This window comes from Hoplias malabaricus, chromosome 7 (genome assembly GCF_029633855.1).
Source record: "Hoplias malabaricus isolate fHopMal1 chromosome 7, fHopMal1.hap1, whole genome shotgun sequence".
NCBI lineage: Eukaryota > Metazoa > Chordata > Actinopteri > Characiformes > Erythrinidae > Hoplias > Hoplias malabaricus.
In genome coordinates this window covers 26528722-26555115 of record NC_089806.1, presented here as the reverse complement: position 1 = coordinate 26555115, position 26394 = coordinate 26528722, and the positions used below count along the sequence as shown (strand labels likewise).

Genomic DNA, 26394 nt, shown 5'->3' with positions numbered 1-26394 from the left:
AGGTCAAATAGACAATCTTTTATAACTCCATTATTAATATCTCTGAATTGAGCAAATAATTCAGTTTAAAATTCTTATGCTTACTCATAGAGTGTTGCATGGTTAGGGTCCCCTGTCTACTTGCTGATCTACTTAAACTACACATATCAGTGTGTTCTCTTACATTTTTGTATGTAAATGTCTTTTTTGCTTTGCAGATATCAATGAGTGTGTTTTTCCGTCATCTGTGTGTGGGCCAAACTCTGTCTGCAATAACACACTTGGAGGATACAGTTGCTCCTGCTTGAGTGGATTTGCTCCATCAAACTTGAGTCAGAACGTCAGTACGAATAACCCATGCCAAGGTAAATGGTTAGAAAGTGATTTTATTTGTTAAAATTGTTTGTAGGATCAGAAATGTTAGGGTTTGGGAATCAAAATGTCAAGCTAAATTGCTCAAGAAAGATCAAAGAGCCTCAAATAAATTTTATTGGGCAGTGCAGTTGAACAGGGTCATTAGCTGTGTGTTACATTCTTTTTGAAGTCATGCTGGGTTAAAGATCAACAAACCAGTGCAACTTTTCAATTTGAAATGGGAAAATGGAAAAAGGGAAATGGCCCATTATGTGATTTTTTGATTTTAAAATAAAATTGCAAGGAATAAAAACAGACAACTGCTCCTTCTCTCTTTTTTGTTTCTTAAGAACTATGGTCAGTATGATTCAATGCACTGTCACCTTTCACATTTAGGTTACCTTTCTCTCCTGTTCTCTGTTTACAAGTTCAGCAATAAATATGGAACCATACTCCAACATGTTCAGCATCAGAGAGAATTTGGCATCATTTTTACATGTATTATATGTCTTTATGATCTGACTCCATTGTAAACCAGTGGATTAACTCTGTCTGTTTATTTATAGCTTTATTGCTGTTCTGGTTATTCTTAGTGACATTAGGCTCATATGCAAATGTTCCAGCATCCCATGTCATTTTATGCTTTACTATGGAGGTTATATCCATCTGTTCACAACAGAAGCCAGTTACAATAACTGGCTTTTCTAATTATAATTGAAGTCACCTGTGGTGGAGAAAACAAGTACAAGTATTAAGAATTGAAATCTAACAGAGCATTTGCAATCAGAAAGTAGTTTATTAACCTTAAGGTGGTCAACACACAATAGCACAGAGTACTATCTGAATGAGGACAAAGAAGATGTTTTCACAGAGAGTTTTTATAGGTAGTTTATACGTCATAAGCATAAGATAATCACTCTAAGTTTCAGCAAGCTTAGTTTCTTTAGAGACATCTCAGTTTGATACACAAGACGAAGGACGAAATGTTTTGTTCTGATAAAGCACTGACCTGGAAACTGCCCTGACATACACTTTTTCTGAGTTCTGTTGATGGTTAGAATTGAATATACAGACAAAACAAGCAGACAGGGTCTTTCAACAGAGACATATAAAAATTTCCATTACATCAACAAGCTTAGTTCACATAATAATAGGTGGATTCAGCTTTAATTCTTGTATGCATTTTTGTATATAAATGTCGTTTTTGCTTTGCAGATATCAATGAGTGTGTTGGTCTATCATCTGTGTGTGGGCAAAACTCTGTCTGCAATAACACACTTGGAGGATACAGTTGCTCCTGCTTGAGTGGATTTGCTCAAACAAACTTGAGTCAGAACGTCAGTACGAATAACCCATGCCAAGGTAAATGGTTAGAAAGTGATTTTACTTGTCAAAGTCTTTTATAGGATCAGAAATGTTAGGCTTTGGAAATCAAAATGTCAAGCTAAATTGCTCAAGAAAGATCAAAGAGCCTCAAATAAACTTTATTGGGCAGTGCAGCTGAACAGGGTCATTAGCTGTGTGTTACATTCTCCTTGAAATCATGCTGGGTTAAAGATCAACAAACCAGTGCAACATTTCAATTTGAAATGGGAAAATGGAAAAGGGAAATGGCCCATTATGTGATTTTTGATTTTAAAATAAAATTGCAAGGAATAAAAACAGACAACTGCTCCTTCTCTCATTTTTTTAAGAGCTATGGTCAGCATGATTCAATGCACTTTTACCTTTCACATTTAGGTTACCTTTCTCTCCTGTTCTCTGTTTAAAAGTTCAGCAAGAAATATGGAACCGTACTCCAATATGTTCAGCATCAGAGATGTTTGGCATCATTTATACGTGTATCATATGTCTATATGATCTGACTCCACTGTAAACCAGTGGATTAACTCTGTCTGTTTATCTATATCTTTGGTGCTGTTCTGGTTATTCTTAGTGACATTAGGCTCGTATGCAAATGTTCCAGCATCCCATGTCATTTTATGCTTTACTATGGAGGTTATATCCATCTGTTCACAACAGAAGCCAGTTACAGTAACTGCTTTTGCTAATTATAATTGACGTCAACAAGCTTAGTTCACATAATAATAGGTGGATTCAGCCTTAATTCTTGTATACATTTTTGTATGTAAATGTCGTTTTTGCTTTGCAGATATCAATGAGTGTGTTGGTCTATCATCTGTGTGTGGGCAAAACTCTGTCTGCAATAACACACTTGGAGGATACAGTTGCTCCTGCTTGAGTGGATTTGCTCAAACAAACTTGAGTCAGAATGTCAGTATGAATAGCTCATGCCAAGGTAAATGATTAAGTAGTGTTTTTACTTGTTAAAGTGATTAGCATGCTCAGAAATGTTAGGCTTCAACAATTCAAAATCCTTAGGTAATATTTTCAGTGTTTTCAATTCCCTAATATTTTTGTTATTGTTAAGACATTTGCAACTTTCAAAGTCAAGCTGTACAAAGTGGAAGCATTTAACTCTGCTCAGGCATTAGTAGGTGTGACAGAGTGAAAACCTTTTCCACCAAGGTGGAACCTGTTCAATTCCCATTTGTGCAGCTAATTTTGATCACTTCAGCAAATTTCTACAAAATTAATTGGTTCCAGAACGCAATAATGTCTTATGGTGCATTTCAACTGCTTCGGATCAGCTTGATTTGACTCGACTCCTCTCAGCATGGCTCAACACGCTTTTACCTAGTGTCTTTTCCGCTATTACATCTCCCCTATGAAATAGAGCCGAACCGAACCGTGTGCTTTGAAAGTCACAACAACAGTGGTAACATTAGGCACTGTTTTCTTGTTGTGCATTCACATGTTGTTTTATTTTTTTGGACTAAACACGGCTGAGCCCCCGTCCTCATAAATCAGCAGAGTTGTCAAATCAAATCAAATCAAATTTATTTATATAGCGCTTTTCACAACTGATGTTGTCACAAAGCAGCTTCACAGAATTCCAGTAAGACAAAGATTTGACATGAAATGTAAAAACAAATGTAAACCCTCAAGTGAGCAAGCCAGGGGCGACAGTGGCAAGGAAAAACTCCCCCAGCTGAGGAAGAAACCTTGGGAGGAACCAAGGCTCACATGGGGTGACCCATCCTCCTCTGGTCAATCTACTGGTGATGATAGTTAGTAGTCCATGAGAACTTCAGTGTAGGGACAGCTTCACGGCACTTGGTGGTTGCTGGAGCGTGGGCAGCTGGTCTGAAGCGTGGAGGAGGATCTCGACAGTCATCCATCAGTGTCCAGACAGACAGGTGGGCAGTCGTTTACTCGGAAAGATGTAAAGGGATGGAATTAGTTTTGAACTGTTTTGTGTTTGTAAAGTAGAAAATATGAAAATTTCCAGAGTGTGGCTAATGACTCCGGCAGATCTGACTATGACAGCATTAACTAAAAGGAGAGAACCAGGAGGACACATAGACACGGGAGCATCCTGAAACACTGGCATCCCTCCGCTCCACCGTCAACAAACCTGAGTGATCGCGAGAAGCGGCGGGACGACAGCACCAGCGTCTCAGTTTACTATAATTCCCTGTGTCCATGGACCCCCCGGATCTGCCGCCTTTATCTATGGGGGAGCATTAGCTACCAAATGATAAACTAAACAAATGAGTTTTTAGCCTACATTTGAAGATTGTGACTGTGTCTGAGTCCCGAACATTTTCTGGAAGATCATTCCAGAGTTGGGGGGCTTTATAAGAAAAGGCTCTTCCCCCAGCTGAGGCCTTCTGAATTCTGGGAACATTTAAAAATCCAGTATTCTGTGATCTGAGTAAACGTGGAGGCTCATAATAGGAAATTGTATCTTGAAGATATTCAGGAGCAAGCCCATGTAGAGCTTTATATGTTAATAACAAAATTTTGTAGTCAATGCGGAATTTAACAGGCAGCCAATGAAGTGATGATAAAACTGGGCTGATATGTTCAAATTTTCTAGTTTTAGTGAGGACCCTAGCTGCAGCATTTTGAACTAGTTGAAGTTTTCTTAAATTGCTGCTGGTGCATCCTGACAGTAGTGCGTTACAGTAGTCAAGCCTTGAAGTAATAAAGGCATGTACTAATGTTTCTGCGTCCTGGAGGGATAAGGCATTTCTAATCTTAGCAATATTGCGAAGATGTAAAAAAGCTGTCCTAGTGATACTACCTATGTGTTGATCAAATGATAAATCCGGGTCAATTATGACACCAAGATTTTTTGCTGCTGAACCAGGTTTAACTGGAAAGTTAGCTAGATTTAAAATTAAGTCTGATCATTTATTTCTTGTCACTTTTGGACCCAAAAGCAGGACCTCTGTTTTGTTGCTGTTTAGAAGGAGGAAGTTACGCAACATCCAGCCTTTCACGTCTTTTACACAGTCCTCTATTTTCTTTAATCGGTGTTTGTCATCGGGCTTGGCTGAAATATACAATTGTGTGTCGTCTGCGTAACAGTGAAAGTTAATGTCATGGTTTCTTATAACTGTGCCTAGCGGTAACATGTATAATGTAAATAATAATGGTCCTAAAATAGAGCCTTGTGGAATTCCAAATCTTACTTTAGAATAATTTGAATTTAGATTGTTTACTTTTACGAATTGATAACGTTCCATTAAGTAAGATTTGAACCATAATAGGGCTGTCCCTGTGATTCCAACGATGTTTTCTAACCTTTCTATGAGAATATTGTGGTCTATTGTATCGAAGGCTGCGCTTAGGTCAAGAAGCACCAACAGGGATACGTGGCCTTGATCAGAGGCAAGAAGAAGATCATTTGTTATCTTGACTAGAGCTGTCTCTGTACTATGATGTTGCCTGAATCCAGATTGGAATTTTTCATATATATGATTCTTATGTAGATATGAACTAAGTTGTTGGGCCACAGCTTTTTCTAAGATCTTAGACAGAAATGGCAAATTAGAAATAGGCCTGTAATTAGACAGTGTACTAGCATCAAGATTTGGTTTCTTGATCATAGGTTTAATAACTGCTAGTTTAAAAGCTTTGGGTACATGGCCCAGACTAAGCGATGAGTTTACTATAGTTAAAAGAGGATCAATAATAGCTGGTAGTACTTCTTTGAGCAACTTTGTGGGAATTGCATCAAGTGTGCAAGTTGTACAGTTTGCGGAGGTGATAATCTTCTCTAGTTCTAATTGTGGGAGTGGGTAAAAGGTTTCAAGTCTTTCTTTTACAGTTATATTATGTTTTATTTCATTCACATCAGGTGGCAGCCAGGATGGATTTGATCCTGTGGCTAGAGTTTGTTGTCTAATATTCTCAATTTTATTATTAAAAAAGTCCATAAAATCTTTACTGGTGAGAGTTGCTGGAATTAGTTGTTCAGAACCTGCTTGATTTTTTGTAATTCTAGAAAACACACTAAACAGTGCTCTCGGATTATTTTTATTATGGGAGATCAGCGAGGCCAGATATGCTGAGCGAGCTTTAGTGAGGGCATTTCTATACTCTATAAGGCTGTCCTTCCAGGCAGAATGGAACACTTCAAGCTTGGTTGATCGCCATTTCCGCTCTAGTTTTCGTAATGTTTGTTTTAAAGTACGGGTCTTATCATTATACCATGGTGCGAGCTTTTTCTGTCTTATACTTTTATGTTTAAGTGGTGCTACATTTTCTAAAGTAGATCGACAGGTATTTTCTAGGTAATCAGTTAGTACATCTAGGTCTATTGGGTCTGATGGAGTTGGAACTGGGGTCGATAGTTCTGGTAGGTTTTCTATAAATTGTAGGGCGGTAGATGGTTTTATTATACGCCTTGTAGAATAGCGAGGGTTCTTACATATATTATGGATAAAACGTAGCTCATATGAAATTAAGTAATGATCGGAGATTGCTGAGGATTGCGGTAAGATATTAATTTTGTCAATGTTAAGACCTAGTGTCAGAACTAAGTCTAAAGTGTGGCTGCAGTAGTGTGTAGGCCCTGTTACATTTTGAGTAATACCAATAGAGTCTAAGATTGAGGTAAATGCCTTTTTTAGTGGGTCACTTTCCTTCTCAAAATGGATATTGAAATCTCCTACAATTATAACTTTATGATTGCACACCGCTAGGTTTGTAGCAAAATCGCTGAATTCTTTCAGAAATTCTAAGTAAGGCCCTGGTGGTCTGTAAATGTTGCATAATAAAAATGCGTCCTTTTTTGTGACCGGATTTGTAATAATAGTGGAGAGAACCTCAAAAGAAGAGAAGGTGTCACATTGTTTAAGACTAATTTCTAGGGTATTTTGGTAAATTACACATACTCCACCTCCTTTGCCTGATATTCTTGGGCTATGTGCATAATTATAGCCTAGGGGGGTGGCTTTATTTAGTGCTAAATATTCATTTGGTTTAACCCACGTTTCCGTGAGACAGAAAACATTGAATTTATGATCACTTATAATATCATTTACGATGAGTGCTTTTGAGTTTAGTGATCTTATGTTGAGTAACCCAAATTTTAGTTCTGAGGTGTTGCTGCTAGGTGTTGTGTATGATTTAATATTGATTAGGTTGCTGAAACAGGCTGATTTTGTTTTTCTACTTTTACATTTAGTTCGGGGGAAAGACACAGTCTCAATACAGTTGAACCTGGGTGAAGTTGTCCTTGTTACATGTCCAGCTTCCTCTGGAGTCTTTATCAGCCACTAATGCAAGCAGTGTTTGACCCTCTACAAAACACCACAGTGTAATTTTATGAGCTGCCATTGAGTCTGATCAAAACAAACATGACGGCTGCTATAACCTGGAGATTTTAAAAGCGGCTAGTTTATGCTGGAGGTCTGCATTTTGTGGTGATTGGCAGGTCTCTCTGGCCAATCAATGCTCTGAAAGGTTTAGACATCAAATATAATACCTGTTTGGCTTGCTTCATATCAACTGCGAGCAGGGACAAAAAACTAGACAGTTCCAAGGACCAGATTTGGCTAGTGGAAAAGCAAAAGAGCTGAGCCGAATCGAGTAGGTTCCATGCTGTGGAAAAGCTCCATTAGACTAAATAAAGTTTGAAACCACTACCCAGAGCAGTAAGAGATGGCCCCCATAATATTTGTGAGGTTTTAAGGAATTAATAATATATACCTATACCAGTAGAACAGGAGATTATAGATACCATGTCTGAGTGTTAGTGTAGTAATGGTTGTAGAATTTGCAGCTTAATAGTGGATAACAGATGATTAGAGGTGGTTACAGATGGATTAGAGAGGCTTATTCATGCTTTTATTTCATCTTGATCATGGTAATGCACTTATCTCCTCGCTTAGCATGTCTGCTCATAACTGCTTGCAGGCAATAGAGAATGCTGCAGCTAGATTGCTTACTAGGTCAAATAGACAATCTTTTATAACTCCATTATTAATATCTCTGAATTGAGCAAATAATTCAGTTTAAAATTCTTATGCTTACTCATAGAGTGTTGCATGGTTAGGGTCCCCTGTCTACTTGCTGATCTACTTAAACTACACATATCAGTGTGTTCTCTTACATTTTTGTATGTAAATGTCTTTTTTGCTTTGCAGATATCAATGAGTGTGTTTTTCCGTCATCTGTGTGTGGGCCAAACTCTGTCTGCAATAACACACTTGGAGGATACAGTTGCTCCTGCTTGAGTGGATTTGCTCCATCAAACTTGAGTCAGAACGTCAGTACGAATAACCCATGCCAAGGTAAATGGTTAGAAAGTGATTTTATTTGTTAAAATTGTTTGTAGGATCAGAAATGTTAGGCTTTGGGAATCAAAATGTCAAGCTAAATTGCTCAAGAAAGATCAAAGAGCCTCAAATAAATTTTATTGGGCAGTGCAGTTGAACAGGGTCATTAGCTGTGTGTTACATTCTTTTTGAAGTCATGCTGGGTTAAAGATCAACAAACCAGTGCAACTTTTCAATTTGAAATGGGAAAATGGAAAAAGGGAAATGGCCCATTATGTGATTTTTTGATTTTAAAATAAAATTGCAAGGAATAAAAACAGACAACTGCTCCTTCTCTCTTTTTTGTTTCTTAAGAACTATGGTCAGTATGATTCAATGCACTGTCACCTTTCACATTTAGGTTACCTTTCTCTCCTGTTCTCTGTTTACAAGTTCAGCAATAAATATGGAACCATACTCCAACATGTTCAGCATCAGAGAGAATTTGGCATCATTTTTACATGTATTATATGTCTTTATGATCTGACTCCATTGTAAACCAGTGGATTAACTCTGTCTGTTTATTTATAGCTTTATTGCTGTTCTGGTTATTCTTAGTGACATTAGGCTCATATGCAAATGTTCCAGCATCCCATGTCATTTTATGCTTTACTATGGAGGTTATATCCATCTGTTCACAACAGAAGCCAGTTACAATAACTGGCTTTTCTAATTATAATTGAAGTCACCTGTGGTGGAGAAAACAAGTACAAGTATTAAGAATTGAAATCTAACAGAGCATTTGCAATCAGAAAGTAGTTTATTAACCTTAAGGTGGTCAACACACAATAGCACAGAGTACTATCTGAATGAGGACAAAGAAGATGTTTTCACAGAGAGTTTTTATAGGTAGTTTATACGTCATAAGCATAAGATAATCACTCTAAGTTTCAGCAAGCTTAGTTTCTTTAGAGACATCTCAGTTTGATACACAAGACGAAGGACGAAATGTTTTGTTCTGATAAAGCACTGACCTGGAAACTGCCCTGACATACACTTTTTCTGAGTTCTGTTGATGGTTAGAATTGAATATACAGAGCAAAACAAGCAGACAGGGTCTTTCAACAGAGACATATAAATTTTTCCATTACATCAACAAGCTTGGTTCACATAATAATAGGTGGATTCAGCCTTAATTCTTGTATACATCTTTGTATGTAAATGTCATTTTTGCTCTGCAATAACACACTTGGAGGATACAGTTGCTCGTGCTTGAGTGGATTTAATCAAACAAACATGAGTCAGAACGTCAGTATGAATAGCTCATGCCAAGGTAAATGATTAAATAGTGTTTTTGCTTGTTAAAGTGATTAGCATGGTCAGAAATGTTAGGTTTAAACAATCCAAAATTTTTAGGTAATATTTTCAATGTTTTTAATTCCCTAATATTTTTGTTATTGTTAAGACGTTAGCGACTTTCAAAGTCAAGCTGTACAAAGTAGAAGCATTTAACTCTGCTCAGGCATTAGTAGGTGTGACAAACTGAAAACCTTTTCCACCAAGGTGGAACCTGTTCAGTTCCCATTTGTGCAGCTAATTTTGATCACTTCAGCACATTTCTACAAAATTAATTGGTTCCAGAACTCAATGTCTTATGGTGCATTTCAACTGCTTCGGATAAGCTTGATTCGACTCGAGTCCTCTGAGCATGGCTGAACACACTTTTACCTAGTGACTTTTCCACTATTACATCTCCCCTATGAAATAGAGTCGAATCGAACCGTGGACTTTGAAAGTCACAACAATAGTGTAACATTAGGCACTGTTTACTTGTTGTGCATTGTTGTTTTATTTTTTTGGACTGAACACCGCTGAGCCCCTGTCCTCATAAATCAGCAGAATTTTCCTTGTTACATGTCCAGCTTTCTCTGGAGTCTTTATCAGCCACTAATGCAAGCAGTGTTTGAACCTCTACAAAACACCACAGTGTAATTTTATGAGTTGCCTTTGAGTCTGATCAAAACAAACATTACCTCTGCTGTAACTTGGAGATTTTAAAAGCGGCTACTTTGTGCTCAAGGTCTGTATTTCGTTGTGATTGGCAGGTCTCTCTGGCCAATCAATGCTGTGAAATTTCTCAACCATAAAGGTCTTGACAAGTTATGCTTGATATCCTGAGGCTCAAATGCAACTGATCCAGCATCACATTTCATTTTATGCTTTACAGTTGATATTATACTAATGTGTCCATAGCTGAGGCCCTTTACAGTAGCTATACTTCTGCAGCAAGGCAAATGAATGAGATGTGTAATGCAATTCACTTGTAATATTTCCAATATAAATATGATTTGTGACTTAAATTTTATTTGTTTATTTTTGCTTAATAATTAGCAGGTTTGTATCCATTCCAATATTTTAAAGAAATTACAGTCGAGTGAATATATTCTATAAAATATATCTGCAAAAGGGGGGCACTGCAGAAAAAGTTTGGGAATATTTTGTAATTATAAATGGAATAAATAAATTTAGTTTAAATAGTCATATATGGATGTAACCTCAATTTTTGTATGTAAATCTTCTTTGCAGATATCAATGAGTGTCTTGTTGTGCCACCTGTGTGTGGGCCAAACTCTGTCTGCAATGACACACTTGGAGGATACAGTTGCTCCTGCCTGAAAGGATTTGCTCAAACAAGCTTGAACCGAAACATCAGTGTGAATAACCCATGCCAAGGTATATGGTTAAAAGGGGGTTGATTCTTAAAGTGGTTTGCATCTTTTTGACTCTAGTACTCTCTTGGTTAAAACAGTCAGCAGCTCTTTAAAAATGTTCACTAATGGGTTGAACTGGAAAATTACAGAAATGTTTGAAAGAACTGTGTGGTAAAAAAAAAAGCAGTCTGTGCTCATAAAGAATTTGGACAATTGATCATCATATGAATGGCTGCCATGATCCAGCTTCTGCACCTGTTTCAAATTAATATAGGGGGATACATTTGGTCGTGTTTGAGTGGATTCACTGCATCTCACGTAAAAGTAAAATAATTAATGTAAAAAAATTATATATTTATATATAATTATAATTATATATTAATTTTATATATATATATATATATATATATATATATATATATATATATATATATATATATATTTCAAGTAATATGAACCATTTTTATTGGTCCATTCCCCATGAATTGGAACATAATACAAAGGCCAGCTGGAATTGTTAATTAATCAAAATATTAAAAAATGACACATGTATAAGTTAATTTTCAAATTTTTTCTTAAAGAAATCATCTCACTTCCCAGCACTGCAGCACCCGCAAGACCACCAGGTGGGTTGACACATCGTTTATTCTTATTTATAATGTAAAAAAAAAGAGATCTTATCTGGAAAAATGCATTTTTCCAAATATTCTCTTTTTTTTATTCTGAGCAAAGAGTAATTTCTTATTATATAACCATGTCAAATATGGCATACAAGATACATATGGCATACCATTTAAGGTGGAACAAGAAAATTCAAACAAAAAGTCCTTCGTAATGTTAAGGAACATGAGGCATATTTTTAGAGGTGCTTCCAATTGTAAAGCTGCAGGGACTAAACAGGAAGGTCTCCTTTACATGAAGCCAAAGCTAAAACCACAACTTGTATTGACATAGATCAAAAGAAGGCGGTGGAATGTTTTGCTCTTGGCTACTATGTTTCCCTGATTGGCTACTAAGTGGCTGCGTTCTGCATGGTTAGTGAGTGGGCAGTGTGCTGACTGGCTGGCCAACTTGTCCATGTAACCAAAGTCAAAATTCATACTTGTGTTTTAAGATTCAAGCTAGGGGTGGGTGATATAATATCGCTCACGATAATACCAGTATGTTTTTTAATTCGATAAGACCATATTGTGATATTGTGACAGAAGCGCAGGTGCGTGAACGTTTCTTGTGCTCAAGCTAGAGCTGGGATTTTGAAAATGACCATATTCGTTATATATAGTTTGCCAATGATACACAGTTTTCCATCTGAGTACATTTAAAACAGTGCACAAATGTCCTGTTCAGCTCTCATGGTTTTCTCTCTCGCTCACTCCCACCTATGTATGCTCGCACACACAGACACGCACAACATGCTGTGCTGCCATTGTTCGTGTATGCCGCTGGAGCCATTCTCAACATATTTATCACGCGCACTCAGGTCTACCCCTCTGATAACTAAGTAAGACAACAATGGATAAAAATGAAACCAGTGGCAAAAATTGTATTCCAGAAAATCACAATCACACTTAGCTGTCCATCATTTAGTGCTGTAGCCAATGGAGTCACAATCCCACCTACAAGGGTTTGTTGGTTTGGCGGTGCTGAGAAACAGTTTAGTGCTTAAATAGAAACAAAAAATTTGCACGTACATTTTATTTTTGAAGCTACATTTAATTTTCCCCTCAAAACATCTTTGATGACAAATCTGACTGACTTTTATAATCAAAGTAATTCTTTATACATAAAAATCACGTTAGATATAATAAAATTAAAAATAATGTTAAATTATACATATGAACTGTGTGAAGACACCATTTGTTTACTTTGTTATAAAAAAAATAAACAGCAGCTTGGATGCAAGCAGTGTGTTTCTTAATGTGAGATATTCAGTGTCAAGCCGATACACTGGGCTGAGTGTGCACTGTGTAACAGTACTATGTAGGAAAATCTAAGAATCAGATCAGGTATCAGATACTCAATATTAAAAGATTGAATCAGGATTGGGGCAAAATAAAAAACTTGATCAGGACGTCACTATTTCTTAAACATACAGTTGATAATTACAGTTAGATAATGCAGCATGTTCTTTTTGGTGTTAAAAATAAACATTAATACTTTGACATTATATTTTGTTATGGTTTTCATAATATCATATTGTATCATATCATATATCACCATTTCTTTTAGGCATATTGAGATATGAGTTTTTTGGTCATATTTCCCAGCCCTAATTCAAGCTTGTAACTTCAGTGTTGCACACAAAGGAATGAAGTGTGTTTTTTCATATCTCAGAGATGTGAAACCTCATTGATGAAAATATTCCTGAAAAAATTGTAATCACTCAAATGCAAAACATTTCTACAGCTACAAAATATTTTCCAATAGCTGCAAAGTATATCTTTCTCAAACTTGAATTTATTCACATTCAGATGTGTGCATTTTTTTCAAATTTACTCAAACGTTGATATAAACCTACAGATTGTGAAAATATTTTTTAATATAATTTCATAAGCTTAAAATGTATATGACCCTAATTTGGTTCCATATATTAATTTTCAAAATATGTTTCTGTGTAAAATGCATATTTAAGCAGATGCATTCAAATTTTTTATTAAATGTGTATTCTATTAAAATAAAAAATTGGATCAGAAAGTGTTTCAAGCTTTAAATATTAAAATTAATAACACAGGGCTAAACATATTCATGTTTATTGATACATGTGTATATTTATAAAAAATTATGAATTTCATAATGTAAAATATGAAATATTGTGTTATTGAACAAAAATTTTCAAAATACAGAACCTATGTACCTAAACGCTGCTTTTTGCTTTTATCAAAATTGTATATTCTTTAAAAAAAAAAAGTATAGTATGTATGAAGTGAATATGGGAGGAGCACTGTTAGGGTGTAAGTAGGAAGAAACCCTTCATGGCTAGATGCTCCTTTTTAATGGTCTTCTGTCATAGTTTATTCCTCCTTGGTCTTCATTTTGTACATACCAAACAAATACATAAAGTTGATTTATAGGCATTGTTCAATTTCCCCTAACACTAACTGTAATCATTAAAAAATTTACTGCAACTTTAAGGATTGTACCCTTAATTATAAAACCATATGTCTGAGTGTTTTAATGTAATCTCACAATAATTTTTCAGATATTCCAATAAGTATGTCACTGAAAATAAATGAAAATTTCGACATCAACCTCACCAACCCCAACAGTGACAAGTTCAAAAGTTACAAAACTGCCATTGAGAAATCGGTGAGTATGAAAATCTTTATATGTGCAAATACAACACAGTCTAAGGTCTTAGTACTATTAGTTGGAATATGAGTATTCTCAAACTTACAACATGATTATCTTTATTTTACCTGATATTAATGATATAAACAAGACTAGGCAACCCTAATTTAGCCGGACCACCATTAGCCATATAGCCATTGTCACAGAGGTTTTTCTGGTATTTCAAAAACAGGAAATTCCAAAGTACATACTTTTGTCTTTGGAAGGTCTGGAGAAGCTTTGGTGCTTCTTATCAGTGTCTTTGTTTACATGTGGTTTTTATGTGATTGTATTGTACAGAAAATATGGAGGGCAGGATTAATAAATGCAGAAAGGAAAAAGGGAGTACAAAGTTATTAGTTCATAATGTATAACACCGGCATCAGTGTTTTTCTTGTTAATTTTATGTAAAAATAAATACTAGATGATCTATCACCAAAGAAGAAAGATGAGCAAGAGCATTTTGTTGATTTTAAGAATTACAATGACTTATTTAATGAATGTAATTGGTTACAGTAAAGCATGTGAAGTGCTTTACTGGTGGATGTGCGCAGAACAGCAGAGAAACATAATTAATGCAGAGCCAAACACAGCCCCAGAAACACGGCATGTGTTCCTGATTTATTTCCTGTCATTTATTTATATGAAACTTTGTAAATAACCCTGTCCAAGTCCACTGGGCAATAGCAATGTGTTTGATGTTCTGAGCACCTTCTTGAGTTACTGAACCTCTACACAACCACGGACGAAGCCACAGTTCACACTGAAGAACTTACTCTTTTTTGGTTCCAAATTTAAAAATTAATTTTTATGGTTTGTGAACAGTTTATGTCAGTGTAAACGTGCTGAACGGTTCCAAATGTAGTTCACGAATTGGAACCATTCCGGTTCCTTGTTGGTGGAAAAGTGCGAAATATGTGAAATATGGCTGAACTAACAACAGACTTTGTAGTAGCACCACCTTGTGAAATATTGCTGAACTAACAGCAGAAAGTGAAATAATAATAATAATAAATAATAATAATAATAATAATAATAATAATAATAATAATAATAATAATATGTTTAATTTATATAGCGCCTTTCTCAAACTCCATATTTTCCATTCCATACATTTTCCATATAGGAGGGAGAGAAAGGGGAAAAAAACAAACAAAAAAAAAACACACACACACACACACACACACATTAGAAACACAATATATCAGTAATGACAAATGAAAGACAGCAGATTAATCAAGGTAACAAAGAATTCAAATGTTAAGAGAAAAGATTCGGATTTGAAAGAGGAAAGTGAAGCACAAAGATGGAGAGACTGTGGCAAGTTATTAGACAATTTTGGGGCCAATTTTCTAAAAGATCTGCTACCGACTGAGACCAATTTAAATTTAGGAATGGACAAAAGGCCAACATTAGAAGACCTAAGAGAGCAGGTAGGAGAGTATGGGTGAAGGAGTTCAGTTAAGTAAGAGGGTGCAAGACCGTGCAGAGATTTGTAGGTGAGCAATAGAAGTTTAAATAGTACACGAAGAAAGGTAGGTAACTAGTGCAGCTGGTATAGTATTAGTGTAATGTGGGAGGATTTCTTAGCGTAGGACAGAATTCAGGCAGCAGAATTTTGAACATATTGAAGTTGACAAATCGTTTTACTGGGAATACCAATAAGGAGGGAGTTACAATAATCAAGCCGAGAAGAAATGAAAGCATGCATCAGGATTTCTGGGTCTTGATTGGTAAGCATAGGCCGAACACGGGCAATGTTACGTAAGTAAAAAAGAAACCTTTTATGGGAAACTGTCCAAAATATTTTTTTGTGTGTATAGGTGCAGACAAAAGACAAACAAAAAAAGACAGAGGTTATTTTGTAACATATAAATTAGTTTCTCAGACAGTTTTAGTAAGTGTCATTATTGGACTTTATTTAAAAGTCAGTGCGATTTTTTTTTTTCCCAGATTGATGATGCATACAAAAATGTAACTGGCTACATATCTGGTTCTGCCACAGTGTTCCGGTTCAGGTAAGCTGACTGTTTTCTAAACATTTAAATCTTTTAAATACAGTTTTATGGTGTAATACCAGAGTGTTTTGTGTTTGTTTATCAGGCCAGGAAGTGTAATTGCCGACTTCAACATTATAACAAAGGCAACAGCTCTGAATTTTACCTCTGCAAACTCTCAGCTCTTTGTCACACTTGAAAACAACGGCTTTAATGTGAATAAAAATAGTTTTGCTGAAAGCAGTAAGTCTCATCTTCTGACTGATTATTCTATATTGAAACATTCTGTAACATTGAAAACCTTTAAGTTTTACCGTCTGTGTTGTTGTAGTTTTCATGTCCAGAGTCTCTGTGCACTTTTGAAATACTTCATAAGTCATTAAAAAGGCATAATTTGCTTTGAAGACTGCTGATATAGGCACTGCTTAGCACATGCAGAAACATTTTCATGTTAAAAAGTTTTCATAAGTTATAAGTTTCATAACTATATCCCAAGATATATTATGAAGGCTTGCACGGTGGCGCCGCAGGTAGGTGTCGCAGTCACACAGCTCCAGGGACCTGGAGGTTGTGGGTTCAAGTCCCGCTCCAGGTGACAGTCTGTGAGGAGTTTGGAGTGGGTTTACTCTGGGTGCTCTGTTTTCCTCCCACAGTCCCAAAACACATGTTAGTAGTTGGATTCGCGACTCAGAATTGTCCATAGGTATGAGTGAATGTGTGTCGCAGTGTGAAGGACTGGTGCCCCCTCCAGGATGCTTTCCTGCTTTGTTCCCAATGATTCTGGGTAGACCCACCACAACACTGAACTGGATAAGCAGTTACAGATAATTAATTAATTATTTAATTAATTTATTAATGTGTTATGAAATAAATTATGCCTATTTTAAATATAAGATATTTGTGGCATCTTTCCCAGGTAATGGAAGTTAACTGACAGACACCAAGCTAAAACCAAGTAAAAAACTACAACTCTATTCATATGTTTGTGGCTGCAGATGATTTTCATCATCATAATTTAAAAAAATGACCATAATATTTTCTACTTTAACTCAGTGAATACGTTGTTTAAATATTCAACAAATCTGTGCACGTCTATCACTAAAGGAATTTTGCACGTGAACATTTATATCTATACTTAAAATATGTATGGAAAATATTAGCAGAACTTTGGCATTGCAAGTAGTGTGATTGCCACACAACTCCAGGATCTCAGGTTCTTGGTTTAATCCCCATCCTGGGTCACTGTCTGTGAGGAGGTTGGTGTGTCCACCCCGTGTCTGTGTGGGTTTACTTCCAGTTGCTCTGGTTTCCTAATGCAATCCAAAAAATCATGTGGGTAGGAGGATTGGCTTTGTGAGTTTGGTGTGTTTTTTTGCCTTTTACTCTATGATTTCGGGTATGCTCCCCTGCATTATCTGGATGAAGTGGTTACAGATAATAAAATTAAAACAAAGCAATTAGTTAATTAGAGCTATGATTTATGATTTATGTATAAAGTCATCAGATCTTCAATCAGACAATGTGACTTTGTGTTAAAATCTTTAAAATCTTTGTTTGTTTAAGGCCCAGTATCTCAATACGTCTACATTTGCTTACACTAACTTGCCATTAATATTAAACATGTTGTGTGTATATATATGTGTATGTGTGTATATATATATATATGTGTATGTATATATATATATATATATATATATATATATATATATATATATATATATATATATATATATATGTAGTACCTGGTTACCTGGTTGTGTCTCCATGTATTACCAACCCTGCGACAAGCTAACATTAGAAGCTGATAGAATATGTTTCAGTGTGCCAAACCCTGTACATTATCTACTGTATGTTAACTATACTGAGGCCAGACATGGTGCTGTACTTCGAAAGTAAATGGATAGTTTACTTCATAGAGTTAACAGTTCCATTTTAGGATGCATTAGATGAAGGATTCAGAAGGAAGAAGCTGAAGTACACGGACTTGGCAACTGAGGTGAGGGAAAGCGGGTGGCAGGCACATGTAAGACCAGTGGAAATAGGTGTTAGGGAATTTGTAGCCAAGTCTGCCACATCCCTGCCTGGGCAGTTTGGCATCAGGGGCCGGTTACTAACAGCAGCTGTGAAGTGGTTGAAGCTAGTCAGTGGTTGTGGCCAAAGAGAGAACAGACTAGTTGGAGAAATAAACTGTAGAGGTGTTATTGTGGTTGTTGGCAATGTAACAAGTAAAGATCACATGGAACTGGTGGCACTGAGCATGCATTAACTGTGGCAGTGGGGCTAGGTTCAGCCTTAGTCATTTAGGCAGTGTGGATATACGGTTGTTTACGGTTAAAGGAATGGTAAGGCTGTAAACATAGCTTGGAGTTGGGTGCGTCTGGGATGCCAGACTTCACTGTTGAGCCTATCAGGGGTGTCTTGGGCTTAGTTCAGTGAAACTCAGATGAGAGGGGCTGCCTACCTGATTACCCCTGTGAAGAGCTAATGAAACAGTGGGTTGTTTGGGTACTGATGGCCTGGGGTCCATGAGTGACCTTAGTTGTTATGGGTAGCTGGTTGCTGATCAAATTATAAACATCCATAGCAAACTTATTGGGTAGGGGTAGGATACTATTTAAATGTTTTTAAAAGTAGTTGGTTGCTGATCGGATCATAAACGTCCACAGCAATCTTAGTGTCAGGAGTAGGATTCAAACAAAAGGTGATAATAGAAATTTTGTGGCTGCAGGAAGGGAGTAGGATGGGCCCTGTGTGAAGCTCTAATGCATTGGCATAAAATATTTTACATTATATGTAAAATATATACATTAATTAAAATAATGGTGCTACAAATGGTTCTTTGAGTGATGCCATAGAAAAACCACAGTTGTTTCCATAAAGAACCGTGTTTCTGTTTTTGTCAAACAGAAATTGACATGGAGACACATTAATTTGTGGTGGAATGAAAATGAATTATTATTTTTTTAATTTTCTGAACATTCTGAAGGTGTATTACAATTAATGGTATGCTTTCATTGTCATTTTTCAGATGAGTGTAATTTAAGCCAAATGCAAGGCAAGATATATCCCCTGCAAGAAATACTGCTGAACTGTGATCCTCCAGCTGGTGCAGTAGGAGATATAACATGGAATGTGAATGGGGCTGAACTTTTTCAAAACTCTACTAAATATAACATCCTTAATAACAACCACACTCTTAAAGTGAACAGCATAAGCACTGATGACAGTGGTGAGTCTTTTTTTGTTCAATACCTTATTTAGGATTTTCTGTAGTTTAACTGTTTGTTTGTTTGTTTTTTTTTTGTTTGTTTGTTTGTTTGATTTTTCCTTACACAGGGGTTGTCCTCACATTTGTTTCTTGTGACTGACCAAAATGTAGGCTGGAGTTCACAATCCCCTCTCATCTGACAATTACATCAGACTAGGGAAACCTGCTCACAAAACTGTATTTTGCTAAATCTGCTGGCCAGCATGTTCGTAAATGTATCATATATTACAGATCTGAAATTCACAGAAGAACATGGTAATGATAAACATAAATGAAACATCTATTTTGGCCCAGTTTTTAAATTGGCCCAGAAAGGCAAACCTGCACACTTAGGCCCTGCTCAGTTTTTTTTTTAGCTTCTCTTCTCTGATGCGCTGTAATCTAATACATGGGGTGGAAAGGTACTGCAGCTTAGATCTTGAAATTCTAGTATTAATATTTTCATTTGGAAATCATATAGTTGATATATCTCTTACTAAATTGTTTGTTAAATCAACTTCTATTCAGCCACAGCCCTTTCAGTCAATGTGATGTCTGTATTTAGCAGGGCCTCTCAGTGTCCATGATAGCAATTCAGAGTCTTGTGTGTTTTTAATATCAGACTGTCTCAAACCCATTAATGTTTATATTAATAAAAGCAGCAAATCAGTTTAGATATCAGTACTGTGTTGTGTCATTTTCACAATCCATGGGTACTCTGAGGGAGAGAGAGAGAGAGAGAGAGAGAGAGAGAGAGAGAGAGAGAGAGAGAGCGAGAGAGCGAAGGTATCAGGTTTCATTCCATAACTGGGTTATCATACTAACATTTCAAACTTTCATTCCAGTCCTGCCTATATAATTATTTATATATCATATAAATGACATTCATACAGTGGAAAACAGAAGAATTATGTGTGTATGTTTCCAAAAATGTTATGACTGCAACATGGTCTCTCACATTTCTCCTTTCATTTCACAGGTTTATATGAATGTATAACACAAAAAAATTCACTGCCCAATATTCAGTGGCAATTGATTCAGGTTCAGCCATTCCCAAATATCCAAGTAGGCTCTAATTTAACATTTAAATGTGAGAATTCCACCATTCCACTGCAGTGCTGTGCCAACCCCAGCTATATGATTGAGTGGGTCAAGGACCCCTTTACTGGTACACTGACACCACCAGGTCAGAAACTTTTCACATTTGTCTAGGTGTTTAATCAAATTTAAATTAGAATTTAGAAATTAAATGTGCCATGTGATTTAAATGTCTATACCTTTTTTTCTGTTTTATTGGTTCAGGTTCAGGCTGCATTGTATATAACTACAAAATCCAGAGACAGAGTTGTGAACTGAGTGACTCCACTGTTACTTTCACATGTCAGCTTTCAAATGTCAGCATTGGTGGTTTGGGTTATAGCTCAAAATCTGTCATAATAACTGCAACCAACAAAAGTGAGTCTTCACTTTTTTTCTTTTTTTTTCGTCTGTTCTTTCTTTTTTTCGTATATCGTCGGACACACCAGTAAAAACTGTACATTGTAATGAATTGTTAAGCAAATGCTTGCATTAAGTGATGCATGAGTCTGAGGCTTGAACAATAACGGGAAGTTTATTCCATTGTTGTGGAGCATAATATGAAAAATCTGCATTGGTTTTTCCTAATGTGAGGAACTGACAGTATGCCAGCATCATGTGAATTATGTGTTTTTAGGGATTAAAAAGTTACAGAACTGAAAGGACAAACCATTAAGAGATTTACACCTCAAGATGATTGTTATTATAGAGTGGACTATTAATATCATGGGAACACTCAATCATTTCAAATGCTCATTTTTTGCTTTTAGAATTTACCTGCTCAAGCCCCTTATTTGGCATTGGAAATGTAAACATGACTGCAACCAGCAACTGTGATGAAGGCAAGATTGGCATTCAAAGTGCTGTGTGTAATTCAGCAGGAGTGTGGAACATAATATTTGACAACTGCACCCTAGGTGTCATCCAGGACCTGGTGGACAAATCTCAGGTAATGCATATCATTTTGAATTTCTGCAAAAGTATCAGTTACTAGATGATATTGCTATTGATGTTGCTAACATGATCAAAGTGTTTTTCTTATGACTAGACTTTACAAGTGATTGACATCCCTCAGTTTGCTGCCAGTCTCAGTGGAGCTGCAGAAAATAATTCTGCAAACATCATCAATGCTTCTGTTACCCTCATTAAAGTTGTTGATTTGCTCAACACAATTGCCACACTTTCACAGTCACTGATGGTCAGCAAAGATATGATGATGGTATGTGAGAATTTTTCAAAATAATTTTCTAATTCCTCACTTTATAACTAGTCAAGTTTGTTTATTGTGCAAATGTAAAGGACTATTACTTTACCCACGTAGTATTTTTAGAAATGCATGTATACATTCATGATATGTTTATTGTTGTAACATGTATATTGTAACATTTATCTCTCTCTAAGAGAAAATAACCAAAGTTAATCCATTGTTTTCACCTCATTGATTTTCATTGCCTGTCTTAATTTTATTTCAAGGATTTTCTTAAAACAGTGGATGTCATAACATCATATGAATCCCAGAAAACATGGAAGGATTTGAATAACAACAATGCCAGCAGGAATGCTAGCTCTGTACTTTTGGATTCAATTGAAAAAATTGGAGCCTCTCTCACAAATGGGAGTTTTTTAATAACAACATTGAACATCCAGCTCAACAAGACTAGTTTCAATAACTCCTTCCATGGAATATATGGACAAAATATAACCACAGAAATTGATATTTCAAACACTAATGGAACAATCTCCATCACCACAATAGTTTTCTCAGCACTTGACAATATCCTACCTGTTCGAAATGCTACTAACTCTGAAAGCAGCCTAACAGATGTTAGAATTAATGGAGATGTAGTTATGATTAAACTGGACCGGCAAACTAAACCACTCATCTCCCTTTCATTTCTTATAAACAACACAACTCTGGGAAATGCTCAGTGCGTCTTTTGGAACTTTAGTCTCTTAAGTGGCTTTGGAGGATGGGACTCAAATGGATGTGAATTATATGATTCAGGGAAAGGCACTAACAAGGTTAAATGTCAGTGCAACCACACAACCTCTTTTTCAATCCTGATGTCACCTTTTAATGTGAATAATCCTGCTTTAGCATTCATAACATATATTGGTGTTGGCATTTCAATGGGCTGCTTGGTTTTGTGCTTAATTATTGAATGCATTATTTGGAAACCAATGACAAGGAATGACACATCTTACATGCGTCATTTCACCACAGTAAATGTGGCTGCTTCCCTTTTGATTGCAGATATATGTTTTATTATAGGAGCAGCTAGTGTTAAAGAAGGAGAAACAACACCAGTGGGTCCCTGCAGTGCAGCAACATTCTTCATTCACTTCTTTTATCTAGCTCTGTTCTTCTGGATGTTATTCTCAGCACTCCTGCTTCTCTACCGCACACTTATGATCTTTTCCAAAGTGTCCAGGTCAGTTATGGTGGCCATAGCCTTCACTCTGGGCTATGGGGCTCCACTAATCATAGCTGTTATTACAGTGGCTGTTACCGCTGGAAGCAATGGATACATTGAAGGAAAAAATGTCTGTTGGCTAAACTGGAAACAAACGAAGGCCCTCCTGGCTTTTGTGGTTCCTGTTCTGACTATTGTGGCTATAAACTTCCTGGTGCTGATTGTGGTGCTATGTAAGATGTTGAAGAGAGGAGCTGGTGTCACCACACACCACTCAGAAGAAAGGCGCAGCATGTCTGTCATCGCCAGATGTGTCACCATTCTAACACCACTCTTTGGTCTGACATGGGGATTTGGCATCGGGACCTTGGTGTCTTCAGCTTTAGGGATACACATTGTGTTTGCTGTCCTCAATTCACTGCAGGTAACAAATAATACTCATATATAATTTGTCTATGTATGCTTACTTTTTCAAATGCATATTGTGGCTTTTGTAACAAAACCAAAATTGCTAAACAGTGGTTGAGATTTTCTAATATATTTTGGTATTGTGTTATCCATAAAGTCTACCAAAAATCTCATAACAGTAGCAAGTAAAACAACTGCTGGAACTCCTTAGAGAATTGTATTTATTTATTTATTTATTTATTTATTAGCTGTTGTTTTATATTATATATATATTTATTTATTAGCTGTTGTTTTATTTTTTTATTTTAAACTAAACTGATATTATTAACTTCCTTTCATTTGTGATAAAAAATAGCAAAGAAATACAATTGGGTATGAGAGAGGCAGGTTCAGAGATATAATGGGTTAATTACATAGGAAAAATGTATTTGTTTATGTCATTGTACTATCACTATAAAAGTATGTTAATTGTGTTCGTTGGCTGCATTATGCTTGAAGAATTGCTGTAGTATTTATTAGGTTTTGAATGAGGTTTAGTTTACTACGGAGTATGATAGAAGACTCTATATTTCTGTATATTTCTCTATAAGCTCTGTATTTCTATTATAGAGAAACCTATTTTAAACCCTAGCTTTTAATATGGTCATGACATAACCTACAGAATCATGTATGTGGTCTATGCTTCACCGATATGAAGGTCCTTAAAACACATCCTGCATGATCAAACAATCAAAAAATATGATTTGGAAATTGGTGAAATCCTGTTAAAATATGTTTGAATGTATCTAGAAGGAAATATAGCACATATTAACTTTCCTATTTATTTACGTTTATATAATTTATATTAAAAATATAATACATATAATGTAACTATTTATAATCCTGCTCCTTTGTCTCGTTAAAGGGCTTCTTCATTTTAGTGTTTGGAAACCTTCTGGACAAGAAGGTATGTATTCTGGTTTGAATTCAAGACTGTAGGTGAAAAACTATCATCTTCAATCAAAAATAAAATTGTTAGTAGTTGGAAAAATTCAGGGTGGCACAGTGGCGCAGCAGGTATTGTCGCAGTCACACAGCTTGAGGGAGCTGGAGGTTGTGGGTTCAAATCCCTCTCTGCGTGACTGAGGAGTTCTCCCCGTGCCCGTGTGGGTTTCCTCCGGTTTCTTCCCATTGTCCAAAAACACACATTGGTAGGTGGATTGGCCTACCACATTGGAAAAATGTCCATATGTGTGTGTGTGTGTGTGTGTGTATGTGTGTCACACTATGAAAGACTGGCGCCCCCTCCTGGGTGTGTTCCTGCCTTGTGTCCAATGATTTAAAAAATAATATTCTAAAAATCTGATACTATAGAAATTTGATGTAAACTGTAATTTAATGTTTATATTGCACTACAATATATATATATATATATTATAGTGCATATTGCTGCTCTTTTCCTGCAGTTTAGGTATCCGTCAACTGGTGTATACTTTCACCACATGACATGAGGAGCTCAATTGTACTAATTTAAGCTGCAGTGACACAACAACTAAATCAGTCAAAGACAAATGCTGTTAGCTGTCCAACACCTGTTCTCACACTACACAGCAAACAAATGTGAAACCATGTTCATCCAGTTCTGAAATGAAGGGTATTAATAGGGAGGTTGTGTCACTTTGCTGCAGTAACATATTCTACTGTCCTGGGATGGCCTTATATTAGATATTCCTAGTAAATGTGAAACGATTTGTTGTTTGCTCCTCAGATCCATGAAGCTCTTTTAGGAAAGATACAGCTGAAGAACATTAGCTCGAACTTCACTGGGGTAATTACACTTCTGTGCATGTCCCTTTTTTAACACTTACTAAGCTGCAATGAAAATATTTCTCCCTTATATTTCAACTGTATTATTATGGATTTTTTTCATTTTGTAAAATTTGTGACTAACACTTTATCTCTTATTACAGAGCACTAGTGCAGGATCCTCATCCTCTAAAAAAAAGGGCTTAAGTCATAGGTTTCCCAGGAGATGTAAGTCATTCTATTGCTTTATAAGCAGTGCATAAATGAAAGGTGTTAATTGCGACTAGAATCTTGAAAATCATACAATTACTAACAAAATTGCAAAAAAATAAAAATTGGGAGAGCAGACAAGCAAATAAATTTAAAAAGCAGTGATGTGTTAATTACCTTTCACAGAGATTTAATTGAAAACTGCTCAAAGAAGAATTTGAAGAGTTGAAAAGTTTAGAGGAGCTTTTACAAACGATCCAATTGGTAATGGTGCAATGATGTGTTTATCATTGTTCATCTCTGCTAAATTTTCTTAACCCATTATTTGCCAACCAGCTTTCCAGTAGTAGCTCCTTTCATCAAATTATATCCAGACTAAAGTCACTAAACTGTTACATCTCTCTACCTACAGATGTCTACCATGTATCAGAAGCAGCTAAAGTTTCATCTGGACCTCCAAGCAACTCTGATACATTTAAGTTCATTGACACATAAGGCATCTTAAAGCCTGACCAAACACAAGTATGATTTCAAATGATTTGCAATGAATTAAATCTAAGTGGTTACATACCATGACACATTTGAGTGCTGGTAAATCCCATTGGTGTTATACCTGTTGATTTCTTTTGGTTTCCATGACAAATATAGTTTATATGGGCATTTTATTTTTTGTAATTTTTCTTTATAATGATGTAGTTACAACACATTTATTTTATGTGCAATATGTACATACAAGACACATAATGAAAGAGAAAACTGAAATAAATAAAGGCTGATTCGATTTCCTCAGAGTATAATAATCATTGTCACTTCTGAGGGTCATCTCTTTGAAGGTGGAAAAAACTGTATGGACATCTTTTTCTGTACCAATAAGATCCCCTTTCATTGCAATATGATGACATCTGGTTCCTAAATATTTCTGCAGATCTTAATGTACACTCAGCAATGAATGTGCTTCAGCAAACACGCACTGTAAGAAATAGTAACAACCTAAGGTTCCTGAGTGGCAAAGCTGTCTAACATTCAATCCCTGGTGTTGCTTCAGCTAACCGATCCCAGGAATCCAACTAGGCACAACTGATCTCATTCTCTCAGCAAAAAGCTAAAAGTCTTAGAGTAGTGTTCTCCTCTAAGACTTTTGCATTGTTCCATGTGGTGGAATCAGTGACTGGCTTCACCTGTTTCAGGAAACATGTACTAGTTCCAAACGCACACTGGTAGGTGGGTTAGCTACTCTAAAATGTCTATAGGTGTAAATGCATGCCCTGTGAT

At 36.0% G+C, this 26394-nt stretch overlaps 1 protein-coding gene across 2 annotated transcripts in view; it reads left to right on the top strand.

The window, feature by feature from the left end:
- The window catches only part of LOC136702626 (uncharacterized), a 50618-nt gene extending 24729 nt beyond the window's left edge, over window positions 1–25889 (top strand). Inside the window, exons 15-33 of one of the 2 annotated variants that reach the window (XM_066677769.1) lie at window positions 198–344; window positions 1549–1695; window positions 2486–2632; window positions 7836–7982; window positions 10533–10679; window positions 11239–11283; window positions 13857–13963; window positions 15938–16002; window positions 16088–16224; window positions 19010–19210; window positions 20208–20414; window positions 20531–20683; window positions 21076–21254; window positions 21354–21524; window positions 21779–23143; window positions 24032–24073; window positions 24875–24934; window positions 25077–25140; window positions 25535–25889. In XM_066677769.1, coding sequence (XP_066533866.1) covers window positions 198–344; window positions 1549–1695; window positions 2486–2632; window positions 7836–7982; window positions 10533–10679; window positions 11239–11283; window positions 13857–13963; window positions 15938–16002; window positions 16088–16224; window positions 19010–19210; window positions 20208–20414; window positions 20531–20683; window positions 21076–21254; window positions 21354–21524; window positions 21779–23143; window positions 24032–24073; window positions 24875–24934; window positions 25077–25140; window positions 25535–25617 — 3614 coding nt within the window. In that variant the 3' untranslated portion in view covers window positions 25618–25889. The remainder of the gene's footprint in view (window positions 1–197; window positions 345–1548; window positions 1696–2485; window positions 2633–7835; window positions 7983–10532; window positions 10680–11238; window positions 11284–13856; window positions 13964–15937; window positions 16003–16087; window positions 16225–19009; window positions 19211–20207; window positions 20415–20530; window positions 20684–21075; window positions 21255–21353; window positions 21525–21778; window positions 23144–24031; window positions 24074–24874; window positions 24935–25076; window positions 25141–25534) is intronic. The other variant, XM_066677770.1, reaches the window with a different exon arrangement.
- The last annotated feature ends 505 nt before the right edge of the window (window positions 25890–26394 follow it).